This window comes from Apodemus sylvaticus, chromosome 3 (assembly GCF_947179515.1).
Source record: "Apodemus sylvaticus chromosome 3, mApoSyl1.1, whole genome shotgun sequence".
Taxonomy (NCBI): Eukaryota; Metazoa; Chordata; class Mammalia; order Rodentia; family Muridae; genus Apodemus; species Apodemus sylvaticus.
The window spans coordinates 163,259,479-163,276,450 of NC_067474.1; the positions used below are offsets into that span (position 1 = coordinate 163,259,479).

Consider the following 16,972-nt stretch of genomic DNA (forward strand, 5'->3'; position numbering starts at 1 on the left):
AGAAGGAGAAGAAGAGAGGAGAAGAAAGAAGAAGAAGAAGAAGAAGGAGGAGGAGGAGGAGGAGGAGGAGGAGGAGGAGAAGAAGAAGGAGGAGGAGGAAGAGGAGGAGGAGGAGGAGGAGGAGGAGGAGGAGAAGAAGAAGAAGAAGAAGAAGAAGAAGAAGAAGAAGAAGAAGAAGAAGAAGAAGAAGAAGAAGAAGAAGAAGAAGAAGAAGAAGAAGAAAAGTAAAAAAATCACTGACTATGTGATGGATCACTGTGGAAGAGAAGACCTGTTGAAGTTTGTTAGGTGGTACTCTGTGTGTGTGTGTTTGTGTGTGTGTGTTATGGGCCAGACACTGTACACCTGGTAAGAACCAGGCATTTACAACTCGAAGATGAAGAGTCAAGGCACAAAGACCCTAAGTAACTTTCCAAGGTCAGCAAAGCATGAGAGGGAGAAGAGGTTGTTTACTGCAGCAGGTGAGAAGACAGGGGACCAATGGTCTAGCCTTGGCTGCCAAGGCGCCTCCCTGGGGAGCTTTGGAGACTTTGAAGCCCAGACCAGTTAGCATGCAGCTCAGGGGTCCAGGCTCAGCACTTGCCTGGACCGTGCAAGGCCCTGGTACTACAAAAAGGAAAATAAATCTGTATTAGGACTCGCTTTCCCATCGCTGCCTTGATCCTTCCGGCTCCTGGCCCCGCCCCCCATTCCCAGGCCTATCAGACCCGACTTGGACAGGAGAATAAGCATATTGGATTTCTTCTAGATCGGCCTGCTTTCTTTGGTGCCTGACCCCTGGACCAGACTGGTCACCCCAAAGCAGTAAACAGCCCTGGCATCCCATGGATGTGGTCCAGGTCGGGGAGGGCTTGTCCTGGGAAGGCTTTTGTCCTTTGCAAAAATGTTGACCAGGAGGGAGATGCCAGGCACAGGGATCTGAAGGGCTCTCCTGAAGTCAGATGCACTGGAACACGTTGCGTAGCGACGGTACTGGTGGAATTGCCCTCACAGTTCTAGCCTGTGGGGGTGCTTCTCACTGGACCCCAAACTCAGAGGTGGCCCCACTTTCCAAGTGGAGTAGAAACGGAGGACAGCTTAGGAGGGAGCGACCCGGCGTCCCAGGATTGGATGGTCTGGGCTATGGTTGGGCACAGGAGGAAAGTCACTGTCTCCCCGACTCATGACTGTGATCAGCACCTGTCACAGGCTAGGACCCAGCCGCGGGGATCATTCTTCACTTGGAAACAGGTGTCATATGTAGGAGTTGAGGGGAAGAAGTAGGGGAAGGAGGAAGCAGAATGGAATCAGGCCCAGGGCCCCGTGCAGGTTAGGCAGACAGCTTGTTAGCTATGGTCTCCTGGAGTCTGGCCTCGTACTTCCTAGGTGTCAGAAGCAGCCCAGGCAAGATTCACGCATTCCACGCACGCGTGTTACAAACTTAGCCGCGTTCCCAGCCCTCATGTTTTGTTTGTAAGAAAGATACACCTGCCAGAGATGCTGAGCCTTGCCTATAATTCCAGCATTTGGAAGACCAAGGCAGGAAGATTGTCTGAGTTGCCATCTTGCCCAAAAGAGAGAGACTGGGTCCATCAAAAAAAAAGACACGAGGCTCTCTTGGGAAAGCCTGAGGAAGGTCAAGACAAGCTGTCTCTGCTGCTGCCAAAACTGAAGCATCATGGATGATGTCGGACCCTGCACGAGGGATCACACACCTCAGGCGCGCGCCAGAGGTCTCTTTCTACCGTTTCTGTGGAAATTCAGTAAAAATATACGTGGTGCTCGGCGTTTGCCTGCGGCATAGCATTCCAGATCAGCGACTGTCAGGTGTCCCCTCTCTTTCCAAGTCAAGGAAGCCTCTTTGATTTCTCAAATGGAAACGGCTGCAATGCTGGCGTGGAGCAGAAGAGGGTGCGCTACACAAAGCCACCGGGTCGAGCAGGATCAGTGAGCCGGTGGGGTCCTGCCCGGGTCCCGCCTCCCGGGCTGCGGGCTTCGGGCTGCGGGCGGGGCGCAGGCGCACTGCTCTCTGCCGAGCCGCCGTCCAGCCTGTGGTTGAGTGTTCTGGGTCTGCACCCGCACCCTCAGCCATTGGTTCCACACTCAGCCCCAAGCTGAGCTAGTTTTACTAACACGGTCCCGTTTGCCCTAAACCTCCCTTGGTCAGATCCCGGGTCGGTGAGGAGGCACCACTAGGGCGCTAGACGTTGATGAAAGATCCCTGATCCCCGTTGGCTGTCTCGGGTTCCACGCAGCGCCCCTTCCTCCGAGTGACCCTGCGGTTCCGGTGGAATTTGGCGTAGCAACGCAGCCCTGAGTGGAAGAAGGCGAGGGAGTCAGAACTGAGGGTGACTGTCTCCTCTCTTTTCTTCCCCTCCAGCCTTTCCAGGCTTCTCATCCAACAGCCTCCCTCCCCCCCTCCCCCCCCCCCCCCCAGTCTGAAAAGACTTCAGAAGCTGGGCTGGTGGCACAGTATCCCAACACTAAGGAGGCTGAGGCTGGCCACGACTGCAGAGCAGACTCAAAGCGAAACAAAAAACAAAACCTAAACGTTGAAAGTGGTGTTTGTGTTTGCGGATCTTAAGCACACACTATCTCTCAATTACACACAAGCTCATACATTTGGGGGGGGGGGGGACCTGAGCGTGGTGGCCCACTCTTTTTTTTTTTTTTTGGATTTTGTTTTTTTGGTTTTTTTTTTTTTTTTGGTTTTTTTTTTTTTTTTTTTTTTGAGACAGGGTTTCTCTGTGTAGCCCTGGCTGTCCTGGAACTCACTCTGTAGACCAGGCTGGCCTCAAACTCAGAAATCCGCCTGCCTTTGCCTCCCAGAGTGCTGGGATTACAGGCGTGCACCGCCACCACCACCCGGCGGTGGCCCACTCTTTAATTCCAGCATCTGGGAGGCAGGGGCAGACAGACCTCTGATTCTGAGGCCGGCCTATTGTACAGAGTGAGTTCCAGGCTAGCCAACTAGACAGTGAGACCCTGTCTCAAAAAAACAAAACAAAACAAAAAACAAAAAAAAACCCCGACCAAAATACTAAATAAGCAAATGAAAGACTGAAGCTGCAGACCAGTTATAGAGTATTTGCCTGGAAAGTCCTGGACCCAGGAACCAAGAAATGAAACCTCAGGCTGGAGAGATGGCTCAGTGGTTAAGAGCACTCAGGGCTCTTCCAAAGGTCCTGAGTTCAAATCCCAGCAACCACATGGTGGCTCACAATCATCTGTAATGAGATCTGATGCCCTCTTCTGGGGCGTCTGAAGACAGTGATGGTGTACTTACATATAATAATAAATAAATCTGACAGCTTCAATGTACTTAGATATAATAATAAAACAAATCCTTAAAAAAAAAAAAAAGAAAGAAATGAAACCTCTCACCATCTGGGGAGATGGCCTAGTGGGTAAACTGGTTGCCCTGCAAACATTAGGACCCGTGTTCAGATCCCCAGAACCCCTATAAAAACCCCGACTCTGTAGTGCCTCTGCAAGGGGACTACAAAGTTTCTATGGCAAGACAGGAATGCTTGGTCAGACAGCACACACAGCCAGGCGGTAGTGGCGCACACCTTTCATCCAAGGCAGATGGATTTCTGAGTTCGAGGCCAGCCTGGTCTACAGAGTGAGTTCCAGGATAGCCAGGGCTAGCAGAGAAACGCTGTCTCGGGGGAAGAACAAACAAGCAAACAAAAAGCAAAAAAGAAGGTGCTCGTAGCAGCAAACAAGAGACCCTGTGTCCAGTAAGGTAGAAGGCAGGGGCTGCCGCCTAGGACTGTCTTCTGACTCAACACATGGACCCGGCACGTGCACACCTACACTCACATACAAGCACACACACATATCACACACAAATACCTCAAACACACACCACACAAGCACATCTGTCACACACACAAACACATGAAGAAGTCTCTCCTGAACCCCCTAACTAACTTACGGTGGCCCTGCTGATGCCAGTGGGTGGGTATCTTGCCTGAGGCTCTGATTATCCGGGCTTTAGTCTACCTGATATGTGCATAGATATTTTTTTCAGTTAAGATCATAGTAGGTCCCATCCCCCTGATAACAGGAAAGGAGATGTCTCTGTGGCCCAAGAAACCCCTGCACTTCAAGGTGGGAGGGGGACTGGGGGTGAGAGGATACCTCTGCTTCCAGCAGGAGGGCAAAGGGGCTGCTGGGAAGTTTGTGATTGGAAACCTAGAATTTGTTACAGGTTTAAGAGAAGGTCAGCAGGGCAGTGGTGGCGCACGCTTTTAATCCCAGCACTTGGGACGACGCAGAGGCAGGTGGATCTCTGAGTTCGAGGCCAGCCTGGTCTACAGAGTGAGTTCATCCTGGTCTACAGAGTGAGTTCCAGGACAGCCAGGGCTACAGAGAAACCCTGTATCGTAAACAAAACGAAACAAGACAAAAAACAAAAAGAGAGAGAAGGTCTCATGTTGCCCAGGCTGGCCTCCCACTTGCTCTGCAGCTGAGGATGACCCTGGCCTCTCAGTCCCCTTGTCTCTGTCTCCAAAGCACCGGAATCACAGGTATGCCCCACCATTCTGTGTGCTGCCGTGTTGCTGTCTGCAACTAAACAAGCACTCTGCTAGCTAAGCCAGATCCCCGGCCCCTAGGCCCAGCTCTTGGCCCGAGTGACAGCCGAGAGCCTGTGGCCGGAGCAGGAGTGTTAGGTGGCTACACAAGCCCTTAGGGGCTTCCAGACTCTGCTGGCCCGGCCTGCTCTGGTCCCCCTCAGGTCCCTCCCGAGTGGCATCTGGGTGAAGCCCCTTCCTCTCCAGCCGTGTTTAATGTTTAATGAGTTATCCAAGCCACAGTTTCCGTTCTCCCCTTTGTCCCTGGAACTCAAATCTCCAGGAAGAAGCAGGAATTTGGGTGGGGCCAATCAGTACAAGGGGACACAATTAGGCTCTGGATGCGGACACCTCGAGATCCTTAGAAAGTAGTGTAAGCGGCTTGCCATCTGAGGCCCACAGGAGGAGGCTCCCCCCACCCCCCCACCCCCAGAGCCTCCCACGGCCCCCTCCTCAGGCCAACACCAAGGACGCAATGGCTTATCTGTCACACTGCTCCTTCCTGCTCCTCTGTGTTCTGAACACAGCATCTCACATCCCCTCACTCTGGTCAGTCTCTACCCTCTCTAACCTTCCAGCCTGTTCCCTGCCCTCCAGGGTCCCCACTCCTGCAATCAGAGATAACTGCCCCTCTATCTCCCAAGTGCTTAGATTGTACGTGCACCCGGTTTTCACAGGCGACAGAACCCAGGGCCTAGTATATGCTAGGTAAGCTAAGCTAAGCCTCATCCTCAGCCACAGAGCTGTCTTTTAATCACAGAGGCTAGCCCATGCAGCGTCTCTGCGTAAGTGTGGGCATTACCTCCCTTCTCTAATCAAACAAAATCTAAACAAGGGTAACACAGTGCGGTTCTTCTGGACATTTCTCTTATAACCTTCTCCAGGGGCCACTATGTGCCAGGCTAGGCCAGGCTGTTCCTGCCCAAGGTGCCCACCTTTGCCTTCTGCCTCCTGACCCCTCCCACCCATCTTTCAGCCCCAGTCACCCAAGGACTCTACATAACATCCTGTGAGACCACCTACTCACCTTCAGGCAGAAGCCGCCTTTACAGACCTTATGACTTTCCAAGGACCTTTTCTCTTTTTCTTTGTGGGGGTAGGTGTAGGGTGGTTGGGATGGACACAAGGCCCTCTATAGCCCAGGCTGCCTGGATGAAACTCCCTATGTGGTGGAGGATGACCTCGGAGCCACGCGCCTGCAATCTCTGCCTCTGGATGCCGAGATCACAGGCCTGAGCCGCTGCGCCTGGCTCCAGGGACAGCTTATCTGTGGATTTATTTTCTTGTTATCTCATTTCACAGGAATGGACCTGAGGACTGGAGACGCTCGGGCTCTTCTGTTGATGTGAACTAAACTTGGAGGGTGGCTCAGGTTCACAGAGGAGCTGGGAAAGGATTCTGCCCTCAGAGCCCGGAATGCGGCCTGAATTCAGCTGGCCTGTCCATTCTGACACCTTGTTTTTAAAAAGGGTGCTTATCTCTCAGAGCTGTGTGCCGAAATAAATACTGTTTAAATAAATAAAGATCATATTGAAACAAGGGAAGCCTGTGGCAGTGACAGCCCCAGCCCCATTCAGGATGGCCACGTGTTGGTTTTTGTTGAATCTCAGTGATGGGAACCAGGTATTCCTGAGACTATGGCTGCTATAGCGTAAGTCTGAAGATTCTCTGAAGATGCAATTAGAATTATTGTTCCACCTTTTCCCTTCATCCTTCCCTATTTAAAATTTTTTCTTTTAGATTTATTTTGAAGTCAGCCAGCACCTTTAATCCCACACACCTTTAATCCCAGCACTCAGGAAGCAGAGGGAAAGGGATCTCTGTGAGTTCAAGGCTAGCCTGGTCTGCAAAGCAACTCCCAGACCAGCCTGGGCTGTTATACCATGAAACCCTGTCTCAAACAGACAAGCAAACAAAGAAGATTTATTTGAGTCTGATTGTTTTGTCTGCTTGTATGTATGTATGCCAACATGCATGTTTGGTGTCTGAAGGTCAGAAGAGGACACTAGATCCCTTGGAACTGGGGGGTTGGGTGGTAGTGGGCTGTCACATTGCTGTGAGGAACTGAACCTAGGTCCTCTGTGACAGCAGCAAGGGCTCTTAACCACTGAGCCACCTCTCCAGCCCATCCCCTGCTCTGCCTTTCATCTAGGTAGGGAACTGAACTCAAGGCTTTATAAGAGCTACATCTTCAGCAACTTATGCATTTATTTAGAGACTGGGTCTTACTGTGTAGATAAACCAGGCTGGTCTTGAACTCACAAAGATTCACCTGCCTCTGCCTCCTGAGAGATTTTATCTCCAAAAAAGAAAAAAAAATTTTTTTTCCCTGAAGCAGAGTTAGGCTGAGTCGCAGAGGCAGGCCTCAAACTCATGATCCTCCTGCCTCAGCCTCTCAAACAGCCTTACAGGTCAATGGCATCATTGTGCGCTCTCCTCTCCTCTCCTCTCCTCTCCTGTCCTCTCCTCTCCCCTCCCCTCCCCTCCCCTCCCCTCCCCTGCCCTCTCCTCTCTTCTCCTCTCCTCTCCCTCTTTCCCTCCCCCCTTATCCCCTTTCTTCCTTTTATTGGTTCATTTTCATTTATTTTTGTTTATTGACATGCATGTGGGGACGGGGAGGGGGGAGGGGGTGGCAGGGGATGGGGGCGGGGCACCCATACTGCAGGTTCCAGGCATTGAATACAGGCCCTCAGGCTGGCAGGGCAAGCCCCTTTTATGTGCCGAACCAATTGCTAGCCCTGGTGTGCTTCTTCCAAGCCAGTTGTCACTGTGCACCCTAAGTAAGGAGAAAGAGAGAGCCAGCAACGGTGGCTTAGACCTGCAATCTAGCTTGCTTGAGAAGCTGAGGCAGGAGAATCATGACTTTGAGAATGGCCTATGCAGTTCGGCACAGTTCTGCCTCGGAACATTTCAGGGAAAGAAAGAACTCAGCATGGAGCAGGCACCAGCAGGCACACACGTGCGCCCTGGGCACCCGCTTCCTCTGGAGGCTGGTACTCAGGGGCAGCTAAAAGAGTAGTTCAGCGAACCCCTCCCCAATGACTGCCCAGAAACCCACCCAGCTCCCGGCTCCCCACTATCTCACCTGGAGAGCCTCCTAGCTAGAATTCTACTGAGAAACGCCAGCCGTCTCGGGTTGGATCTTATTTAGAGAAATACGTTCCTGTCTCCTCCCTTCACTCAGTCCTGATCCCGAGTGATCGCGCCAGCTTGCATTTCAAGAGGTGAGAAATACCAATCTGGGAACCACCCCAGGGATGGAAGCACATGGAGCTGACAGATTGGAAGGCCCTGGCAAAGCTGTTCCTACTGGAGCCTTCAGTTCTCAGGGGGTCCTCCTACCCACTCCTTCTTCCCCAGCCCCTCCATCCACGTCCACCCTCTGCCAGGAAACCCCGTGCCCCACTCAACGCAGAGCTGGCTCGGACAACAAAGGCTTCCCGGTTCTGGGAGCAGGGCTGGTGGGGGAGGGCTCTCCCCTTCCCAGGGTCCGGACTGACCTTCCAGGCACATGCAGTCGTCAAAACATTTGTTGTTGAGGCCGCGGTTGTGGGGTGTACAGAGATGTTCCCGGAGGTCACAGCAAGTTCCTGGCAACATAGCAAGCACATGTGGTCAGCCGAGCTAAGCGGCTCCTCCCCGACCGCCGCCCGCCGCCCTACCGCGTCCCACCGGACAGGAGATCCATCAAATGGGCGGCAGGCCATGCCCTAGTGGGCCATCTGGTGTGCAAGGCTCCGGGCTGGAACTGCCGCTGGATGTCACGGATGAAGTCCCCAGAGGCAAGTGGCAGACCTCCCCAGATGGACCACTTGATTGATCATGGAAGGATCAAAGGTGGTGTGGGGTTTACCTCCCAGGGACGGGGTTGTAATAGCTAGGGGTGCCAGAGGTAGGGTCTGCTGAGAGTTGCGAGGGGCCTCGGGGATCATGGGCCAACAACATCCTCTTGGACAGATGGGGAAGTGAAGCCTTGGGGGTGGGGGTGGGGTTTCGGGGCAAATCCAGGCAGGGTTGAGACATCTCTTTGCCCATTACAAAGCTGGCTTCCAAGTTTTATCCTGCTGGCCCTGGCCCCATCCTTTTCTTCACACTCAGTGTGCAGACAGCCTGTGTGTCTCCTGCAATGCTAAATGGCTACTATTTTGCAGACTGTCCTGCTGATGTGGTGCCCTGGAGATGGCCCCCTACCGTGGAGATGGCCCCCTTGGGTCTCCCCAGCCCCTGTCTCCCAAAGCACTCATTATTTAGTGACAAGAAGAGACATGACCTTCTGCTGTGAGCAGTTTCAGGGGCCACCTTGGCCCATGTCCCAACCACCCCCTTCCTCAGCAGCTCCAGACAATGGGCAGCCAGCGTGGCAGAAAACAAGGCCTCTGCTCTGGTCAGGATAGGGCATCCCTGGCAGTCAAGGCTTTTCTCTACAACTCTCGCTGAACCAACATGACATCAGACTCAAGGTTTCTCGGTCAACTTGTTTCCTCTCTTGCCTTTAAGAGGCAAAACCATGGATGTCCTAGATATTAGCACCCAAGACAGGGTCTGGCCCCGAACTCCCTATGCACCCCAAGATGACCTTGAGCTCTTGATCTTCCTGCCCCCACCTCCCAAGTGCTGTGATGATAGGTGTTTCCCCTCCACAGCTTCTAATTCCACCTCAGTCTGCTCTGAGGAGGTCCTCCTGATCCCACGGGGCCAGCAGTCCAGACTCCAATCAGACAGCAGGTCCCTTGCATTTACCCCACCCTGATAGGTTGACCTGTTGACCAGGCAACGGTGTCATTGAAACCATCCTCAGAAAGCCATTTGGTGCCATGATGAAGGGACTGAATTAACCCTTGAGGGTGTTCAGAGTACAAGGTCAGGAGCAGACCATCTGACTCAGGATGGGACAGGGGTAAGAAGGTTAGGGACCAAGATGGCTAAGGCTGTGAGATCTACCTTGGAGAGGGCCCTTAACCTCTCTGGAGCTTGTCTTGTTTTGTCTGAAAACTAAGCCAGTCAGTCACCCGCCCCCTCCTTTCTTTCTCTCCCCTCACCTCTAATATCATTCTCTGAGTCAATGTGTGGAGTCAGTGTGTGGTAGCAACTCTCAGGAAATTGGTGGGTACTGCCAGGTGGTGGTGGCGCGCGCCTGTAATCCCTCTGGGAGGCAGAGGCAGGTGGATTTCTGAGTTCGAGGCCAGCCTGGTCTACAGAGTGAGTTCCAGGACAGCTAGGCCTACACAGAGAAACCCTGTCTCGAAAAAAACAAATCCAGAAAAAAAACAAAAACAAAAAACAAAACCAAAAACAAACAAAAACAAAAAACCCAACAACAACAATAACAACAACAACAAAAAACCTGGTGGGTACTGTAGCTTCTAAGTATTGCATATGAAGGGTCATGACTCTCCGGCTTGCTCCAAGCCCTGTCTTAGGTACCTCACTGGCATTTCCTCCCAGCCTGGTGCCTCAAGGGTGGGTGTTGGGGGTACCAGAGTACCTGGCAAGCAGTCCTGGTGGTGGTCACAAGGGTCCCCCTCAGCTGGTGATGTCTCATTACCGTCACTGGTAAAATGGCTCCAGTGTTTCTCTGGGGACCAAAAAATTAGCAGTCAGATCAGGCGCGAGGCTTGGGTGTTGTGGCGCCAGGCATCCACCCCATGGTGACTTGGACAAGACCTTCTGCCTCTCTTTGCTTCCCTTTCTTCCCTAAAGAGACACGGGACCTGTGTAGTGAGCTCAGGGTACTGTTTATCACGGCGAGCGTCAGGTCCAGCTTAGGTCGATGGACTCCAGCCCATCTACATGTTATTCTGAGCTCAGCAAATGGTAGGTGCTGGAGACAGGAGTCCAGGCATGGCGCGGGGTGGCGAAGTGGACATACCTTTCTTCTTTGCAGAAGGCCAGACCTCTGGCTTCAAGTCTTCATAATCCGTCCAGTCAAATAAGGCCATGTCCAGTGTGGGCATCACCTCCCCATCAGTGCGCTGTGTCTGCAGAAGACAAGGCAGGAGAGGGGACCTGGAGCCTCCAAAGGGACAAGAGTGGGAACCTGGGCTCTCAGGGGACAGAGGACAAGGCCACCTGTTCTCCGCTGGGATCCTGGGACCCGTGTTAAAGTGTCAAGATGGTGGCTAGAGAGACTGATTCAGATTGCTCGCATTTCTAAACACAGCAGGGAGGGGACCGGAAGTGGCCCACGCCTCCCTTCCCTGTCCCTTCCTCTGAAGGTCCTGTAGAGGCTTCAGTTCCCCTCACAGCTCTGACCAACATTCCGAGGACCAAACACCACGGCTGGGTCCTCATGTACTCGTTCACCAGGGTTCAGCAAAGCACGGACCGTAACTACCTGCTCACAGCCACAGCTTCCGGCCGACTCTCAGGATCGCAAGAAACAGAGAGGACAGAGAATATCTACAGCTATCTCCTGGTGCTCAGGAGATGTGGGCCAACCTGCCAGCGATGGCCGGTAGAGCCAAGGCCTGAATATATACTGTTTCCACACGCACGTGCATATGCACACATCTTATGGGTCTAGCTCACAAATGAGGCACAATCAGGCTGGCGAGAGGCTCTGCAGTTGGTGCACGCTGCTCTTTTTTTTTCTACTTAACTCTTTTTTTTAAAATTTATTATATGTAAGTACACTGTAGCTGTCTTCAGACATCCCAGAAGAGAGCATCCGATCCCATTACAGATGGTTGTGAACCACCATGTGGTTGCTAGGATTTGAACTCAGGACCTCTGGAAGACCAGTCAGTGCCCCTAACCGCTGAACCATCTTGTCAGCCCCCAGATCTGGGCTTTAAATCACCGTGGCTGCTTTCTGAACTCTTCCAGACGTTGAGAGTCCTCCACCTCTGTGCGGGCAGAGAGCAGCACGCTGAGGGGGAACTGGCTTCCTGGTTGTCCCCGGCCCAAGCCCCGACCACGTTCTCTGGGTGCTGGCAGCCCCTCTACGGACAGACTACCTGGTGGGGTCAAGGGTTAAAGGTTTCCACTACCCCCTCCCCACCTTGCTGTGCCTCAGTCTACCTAAGCAGAACAGGGGGTGAATCAACTAACGTGCAAGCAGCTGGGCACACCTGTGCGGGATTTTTCTCGATTGGATGGTTGGAGCAGGAAGACCCACCCCTTAAGTGCGGGCCACGCCTTCTTGCAGCGCCCTCCATGAAAGGACTTGGAAGAAGGATGCTTTTGCTTTTTGCCTGCTTGCCCTGACTCTTGCTGGCAAGGTCATCTACTCTGCTGCTGGGGCATCCCCTTTGCTGGTATTAGAACCTGCGTCTTCAGAATTCCAACACAGCCCGGAGACCTGCTGAGGTGGCCAGCCTTGGAGTCTGGCCTTTCCATCGGGAGACAGCTGCTTTGGGACTAGCTGGACCACAGCCCGTAAGCCACTCCAAAAAATCCCCTTAGATGTAGACATTCGCGCTACCAGTTCTGTTCATCCAGGCAACCCTGACCTGACAGGCAGTTTGCGTGAGGCGTAAAGGCCACGTGGGGCCCCTACCTGGGGCCGCAGGGAGGTGACGGGCAGGATCCGGGACTCTTCCGTAGTGAGCGTGGCACCGTCTGCCGCGGTTAGGAAGAACATGGTGGGCGCCAGGCTGGTGGAAGACTCCTCCATGGTACCTTCCAGCACCCGGTCTTCAGAGGGTTCTGCCTTCTTCATCAGGGAGCTGGGGCCACGGATGGCAGCTCGGCCTGAGACAAGGCAAGCACGGGCTGACACGCCTGCTGCTCCGTGTCCACCTACGGGGCATCCTGCCTTTTCTGCTGCAAGCCAAGAGCTGCCTCATGAACCCTTGACCCGTCCAACATCCTTGCTGTCTACCCTGCTAAAGACCTGGAAGCAGGGCAGCCCTGGGGGTGGGAGGGCGGCATGAACAGATGATTCTCCCCTAGAAGCTGCATTCTAGGAAGTCTCAGTCCAGGCTGCAGAAGAACCGTAGAAACCATAGAAGGCTTCCTGGAGGAGGTGAGGTTTATGGAGGTTGAGGACACTGCCTAAGGAGAAGCCTTTGAGATAACTGGCAGGAGAGCCACTGTTTACACACACACATACACACATGCACGCACACATGCACGCTCGCATGCACACGCATGTGCTTCTTGATAATGCCCCTGGTATGCTGGGTTCCCAGGGAACCACTTCACGATAACTACTTCATCTAACGTCTGCAGGACCTGTTGAGAAGTAGTTGCAGCTCAGGCACAGGGGAGGAACCTGACCCAGAGAGGTTAGGCAGTTTCACCAAGAACACACAGCTCGCGCCTGGCAGAGCGTGGATTTGAACCTCAGTCCTGAGTGCAAAACCGATGCTGGGACCATCTTGAAAGACACTGGGGGGGGGGGGGCTGGAGAGATGGCTCAGCAGTTAAGAGCACTGACTGCTCTTCCGAAGGTCCTGAGTTCAATTCCCAGCAATCACATGGTGGCTCACAACCATCTGTAATGAGATCTGATGCCGTCTTCTGAAGTGTCTGAAGACAGCTACAGTCTACTCTCATATAACAAATAAATACATTGGAGGTGGCTGTAAGCCGCTCCGGATCCGTTGAGGTCACCCCTCCTTGCAGAAATGATGCCCAGTCAGTCTGAGGCTTCCTAAGTGCTGATAAACTGGCCCACCCGGGGACTTCATCCGCCCTCTGCCACCACGTCACCCTGACATCCCTGCCGCATCACTGAAGCCAAGGAGCTTCGTGGAAACTAGGGGCCCCATGCGGGTCCTCGAGGCATCAACATCTTCCAAACTGGCACGGGGGACCCCCGAGGATGGGAGGGCTTGTGTTGAAGCTTGCCTTTGCCGTGGAGGGGTCCCAGTGGACCTGGCAGGGAGGCACGTGTCCCCCCTCCCGATCCCCCATGGCCATCTGCAGGAGAAGCGGCTGCGGCTGCTCCAGTTTCTTCCTAGAGAAATACCCTGCAAACCCCACCTGCCCACCTGTGCCCTGGCTCTGCCCCTAGAGGGGTCCCACGGAAAGGCTTGGTAGCCGGGTGGCCTGTGCGGGCCCAGGGCCGGGTGAGGCTGGGGGGGGGGGGGACAGCTGGTAGGTGATGCTCAGGTTTGACTGTTTGTGCCAAAGGAGGCTCGGCCTGGGTGACCACAGGAGCGCGGGGAATCGAGGCAGGGAGCGCGTTAAGGAAGTTGGACACAGGCAGACATGGGAAGGTGACCTCTCCCCCTCTCCCTGTCTCTCTCTGTCTCTGTCTCTCTCTTTTCACTGAAGTTTATGTCTTTGATGTCGGCCCGAGGACCCAGGACTGGAGAGATGATGCAGCAGTTAACAGATGGCCTGCTCTTGCAGAGGACCTGAGTTCGATTCCCAGCATCCACGTCAGGTGGCTCAGAACTTCCTTTAACTCCAGCTCCAGGGGATCCGGTGAGTCTCCCCCCACCCGTACTCAACATGCTCATACCCCCCCCACACACATGCACGTAATTAAAAAATAAATCTTAAAAAAAAACTTGATTCTCCAGCCAGTGGCTCTCTGTGGAAGCAGTAGAGCCTCTGGGAGGCGGGTCCTAGTGGACCTAGGTGTTCCCACGCCCTCTCTTCCTTCCTCCCCCCCTCTCATCTCTCTCCGTCCCTCTCCGTCTCTCTGTCTCTCTTTCTCTGTCTCTCTTCCTTCCTCCCCACCCCCCTTGTCTGGTCCACCGGGCATCACGAGCTGAGCTTTTATTTCCACGTTTCTTTCATGCTGTTTTGTCTCACCGCCAAGCAGCCGCAGGCTGGACGTTCTGAATTCTCCATCATCCCAAATCAACGAACCAACTTCTGTCCTGCTTTGTGCCCAACTTCCCGGTGACCGTGGCCCACAGCCGATCGCCACACGGTGGCGCTGCTGCTCAGGGTTGGAGGACACCGTCTTGGGAGCCGTGGGTTCAGTTGCAACTTCTCCCATGAACGCTGACCCTAAGCGTTCTGGGCGTCGGGTCCCTCCTGCGCTAAGGTTGGGTGGCGTCTTTACAGCAGGAGAAACTGAGGCTTAGGAGGGGGACTCGCTCAAGGCACAGGCTAGCAGTGGAGTCAGACACTGGTCTCAGCAGCTCTGGCTTTAGAAGCCCTCAGCACCCGCTGTCTTCCAGAGCTCACTAAAGCATGGGCTGGGGGAGGACCCCCATCTGTTCTGTCTGTATGCAGGGAGGCTGCGTAGGGAGGATTTAGGTCAGATGCAACTTAGGAGGGTGATTGATTGCCTAAGACACCTCTGTGTCTCCCACCCCCAACCCCAACCCCTGCCTCTCCCTGTCCCTTCTGCCCTGACAGGAGAGACCTCTGAAAGATGTCCTCGGGAGCCTTAAAACGGATTGAGTTTTTGGTTTTTCGAGACAGGGTTTCTCTGTGTAGCCCTGGCTGTCCTGGAACTCACTCTGTAGACCAGGCTGGCCTCGAACTCAGAAATCTGCCTGCGTCTGCCTCCCAAGTGCTGGGATTAAAGGCACTGCCCGGCTCACTTCCTGCTCTTAGCACTGGATTCGAGCCTCCTCCCAGTGCAGCCCCTCCCCCAGGCCTCCAACTACCTCGGTGCAGTCGCAGCCGGTCCCGGCGCCTCTTGTGTTCTCTGCCACGTTTCTTCACCCTCTCCCAACCTGGAGACCGGGCCTCCTCCTTCTCGGGGTGGGGCAATGCCAGCCCCAGAAGCAGCTCCTTGTTCTGCAGAAGGCCAGCGGGGGGCTGTCCGAGTGTCATCTGGGAAGCCTGCCTGGTGGCAGTGGCCACAGCCCCGTCCTGGGCCCGGCTAGGCCTGCCTGGGCCCCTGTCCTTCTTCCCCAGGCCCCGACGGCCATGATGGCTTGCCTGAGGCACCCACAGCTCAGAGCCGGGGAGGTGGGCGTGGGTTTCGGGCGGGTTCCGGGCAGAGGAGGCAGAAGCAAGGGTGCCTGCCGCGTGGAGCTCTGGGATGAGCAGGAGGATCAGGAACAGCGTGGGGACCCTGAGGACGGCGCACGCTGCCATTGGCTCTCCCTAAAACAGAACCGGCGGAGTCGTGAGTGCTGGACACAGTCCCGCCCCCCGACATCCCCTCCCAAGGCTCCATATCTGCGCCCCACTATCCAAACCGCTTTCCCCTCGTGGGTGGAGGAGACCCTGCTCCCTGGGCAGAGGATATTGGATTTTTTTCGAGACAGGGTTTCTCTGTGTAGCCCTGGCTGTCCTAGAACTCACTCTGTAGACCAGGCTGGCCTCAAACTCAGAAATCCGCCTGCCTCTGCCTCCCGAGTGCTGGGATTACAGATGTGCGTCACCACTGCCCAGCGCACATTTCTGATTTTTAACTTATAAAATGTTTTTGGAGCGTTGTGGTTAATAGAGATGTCATAGTTTGGGTTTTTTTTGGGGGGGGGTGTTTTCTGTTTTTGAGACAGTCCCATGTAGCCCGACGCTACAGCAGGAGGAGAAACAATCCTCCTGACTCCATTCCTCAAGCGTCAGAATTTCAGGCACGAACATCCATGCCCAGTTTCTTCCTTTTTGGAGGAAGATTTAAAAAATTCCTTAGCTTTCATTTATTTATTTGTTTGGGAAGATGTGTGGGTGTGTTTCTGTGTGTGTGGGTGTGTGTGAGTCAGAGGAGAATGCGCGGGAGTCAGTTCTCTCTGTGGGTCTCACCCTCAGGTCATCTGGCTGCACTGCGAATTCCTTACTTTCCTCCCTTGTTAAATTGTTAATGATGTAAGCGCAAGCGCGGCTCGTACGTGCAATACCCGGGGAGGCCAGAAGAGGGCACTGCATCCCTAGAGCTGGGAGATGAGCTGCCTCATGTGGCTGCTGGGAACCAAATTCAGGTCTTTTGCAAGAGCGGCAAGCAACAAGCGCTCTTAACCTAACGGAACCATCTCTCAGGCTTCCGATCCCCTTCTTGAGACAAGGTCTTGCTGTGTGGACCTTGCTGGCCTGGAACTTGTTAGGTAGCCCGGGCTGGCCTCAAACTCACAGAGATTCACCTTCCTCTGCCTTCTGAGTCCTGGGATTGAAGAAATACACCACCACATCTGCATCTGGCTTGCTTTCTTTCCCCCTTTAAACTAAATTTTTTATTATTATTATTATTATTATTATTAATTTTGAGACAGTATCTGGGCTGGCCTCGAAGTCATGCCCCGGCCTCCTGCATGCTGGGATGATAGGTGTGAATCACCATGGGCTGCTGGGGTCATTTCCACACATCAAAATGGGGTGGTACAAATGGTTTCTGATAGAAGGAGGAGGCCAAGAGAACAGGTGGACACACCATGATGCAGAGTTTGGTGCTAGCCCCTTGTGGGGCCAGGAAGATGGCTCAGTGGTTAAGGGCACTTGGTGTCTTGTCCCCAGCATCCACTTGGCAGCTCACAGCTATCTCAAGCTCCAGTTCTGGAGGACCAACGCCCTCTTCTGGCCTCCACAGGTACTGCATGCACACGGTGCACAGACAT

The 16,972-nt window shown here is 53.9% G+C and overlaps 1 protein-coding gene across 1 annotated transcript; it reads right to left on the reverse strand.

Moving 5' to 3' along the window:
• Positions 1–221: 221 nt before the first annotated feature.
• Draxin (dorsal inhibitory axon guidance protein) lies at positions 222–15,514 on the reverse strand. The gene is made up of 6 exons (XM_052175752.1): positions 15,077–15,514; positions 12,058–12,251; positions 10,429–10,537; positions 10,045–10,134; positions 8,060–8,149; positions 222–2,292 (listed from the first exon to the last, which is right to left on the reverse strand). The coding sequence occupies exons 1-6, from the start codon at positions 15,510–15,512 to the stop codon at positions 2,180–2,182; spliced, it is 1,032 nt and encodes a 343-aa protein (XP_052031712.1). The 5' UTR covers positions 15,513–15,514; the 3' UTR covers positions 222–2,179.
• Between the last annotated feature and the right edge of the window lie 1,458 nt (positions 15,515–16,972).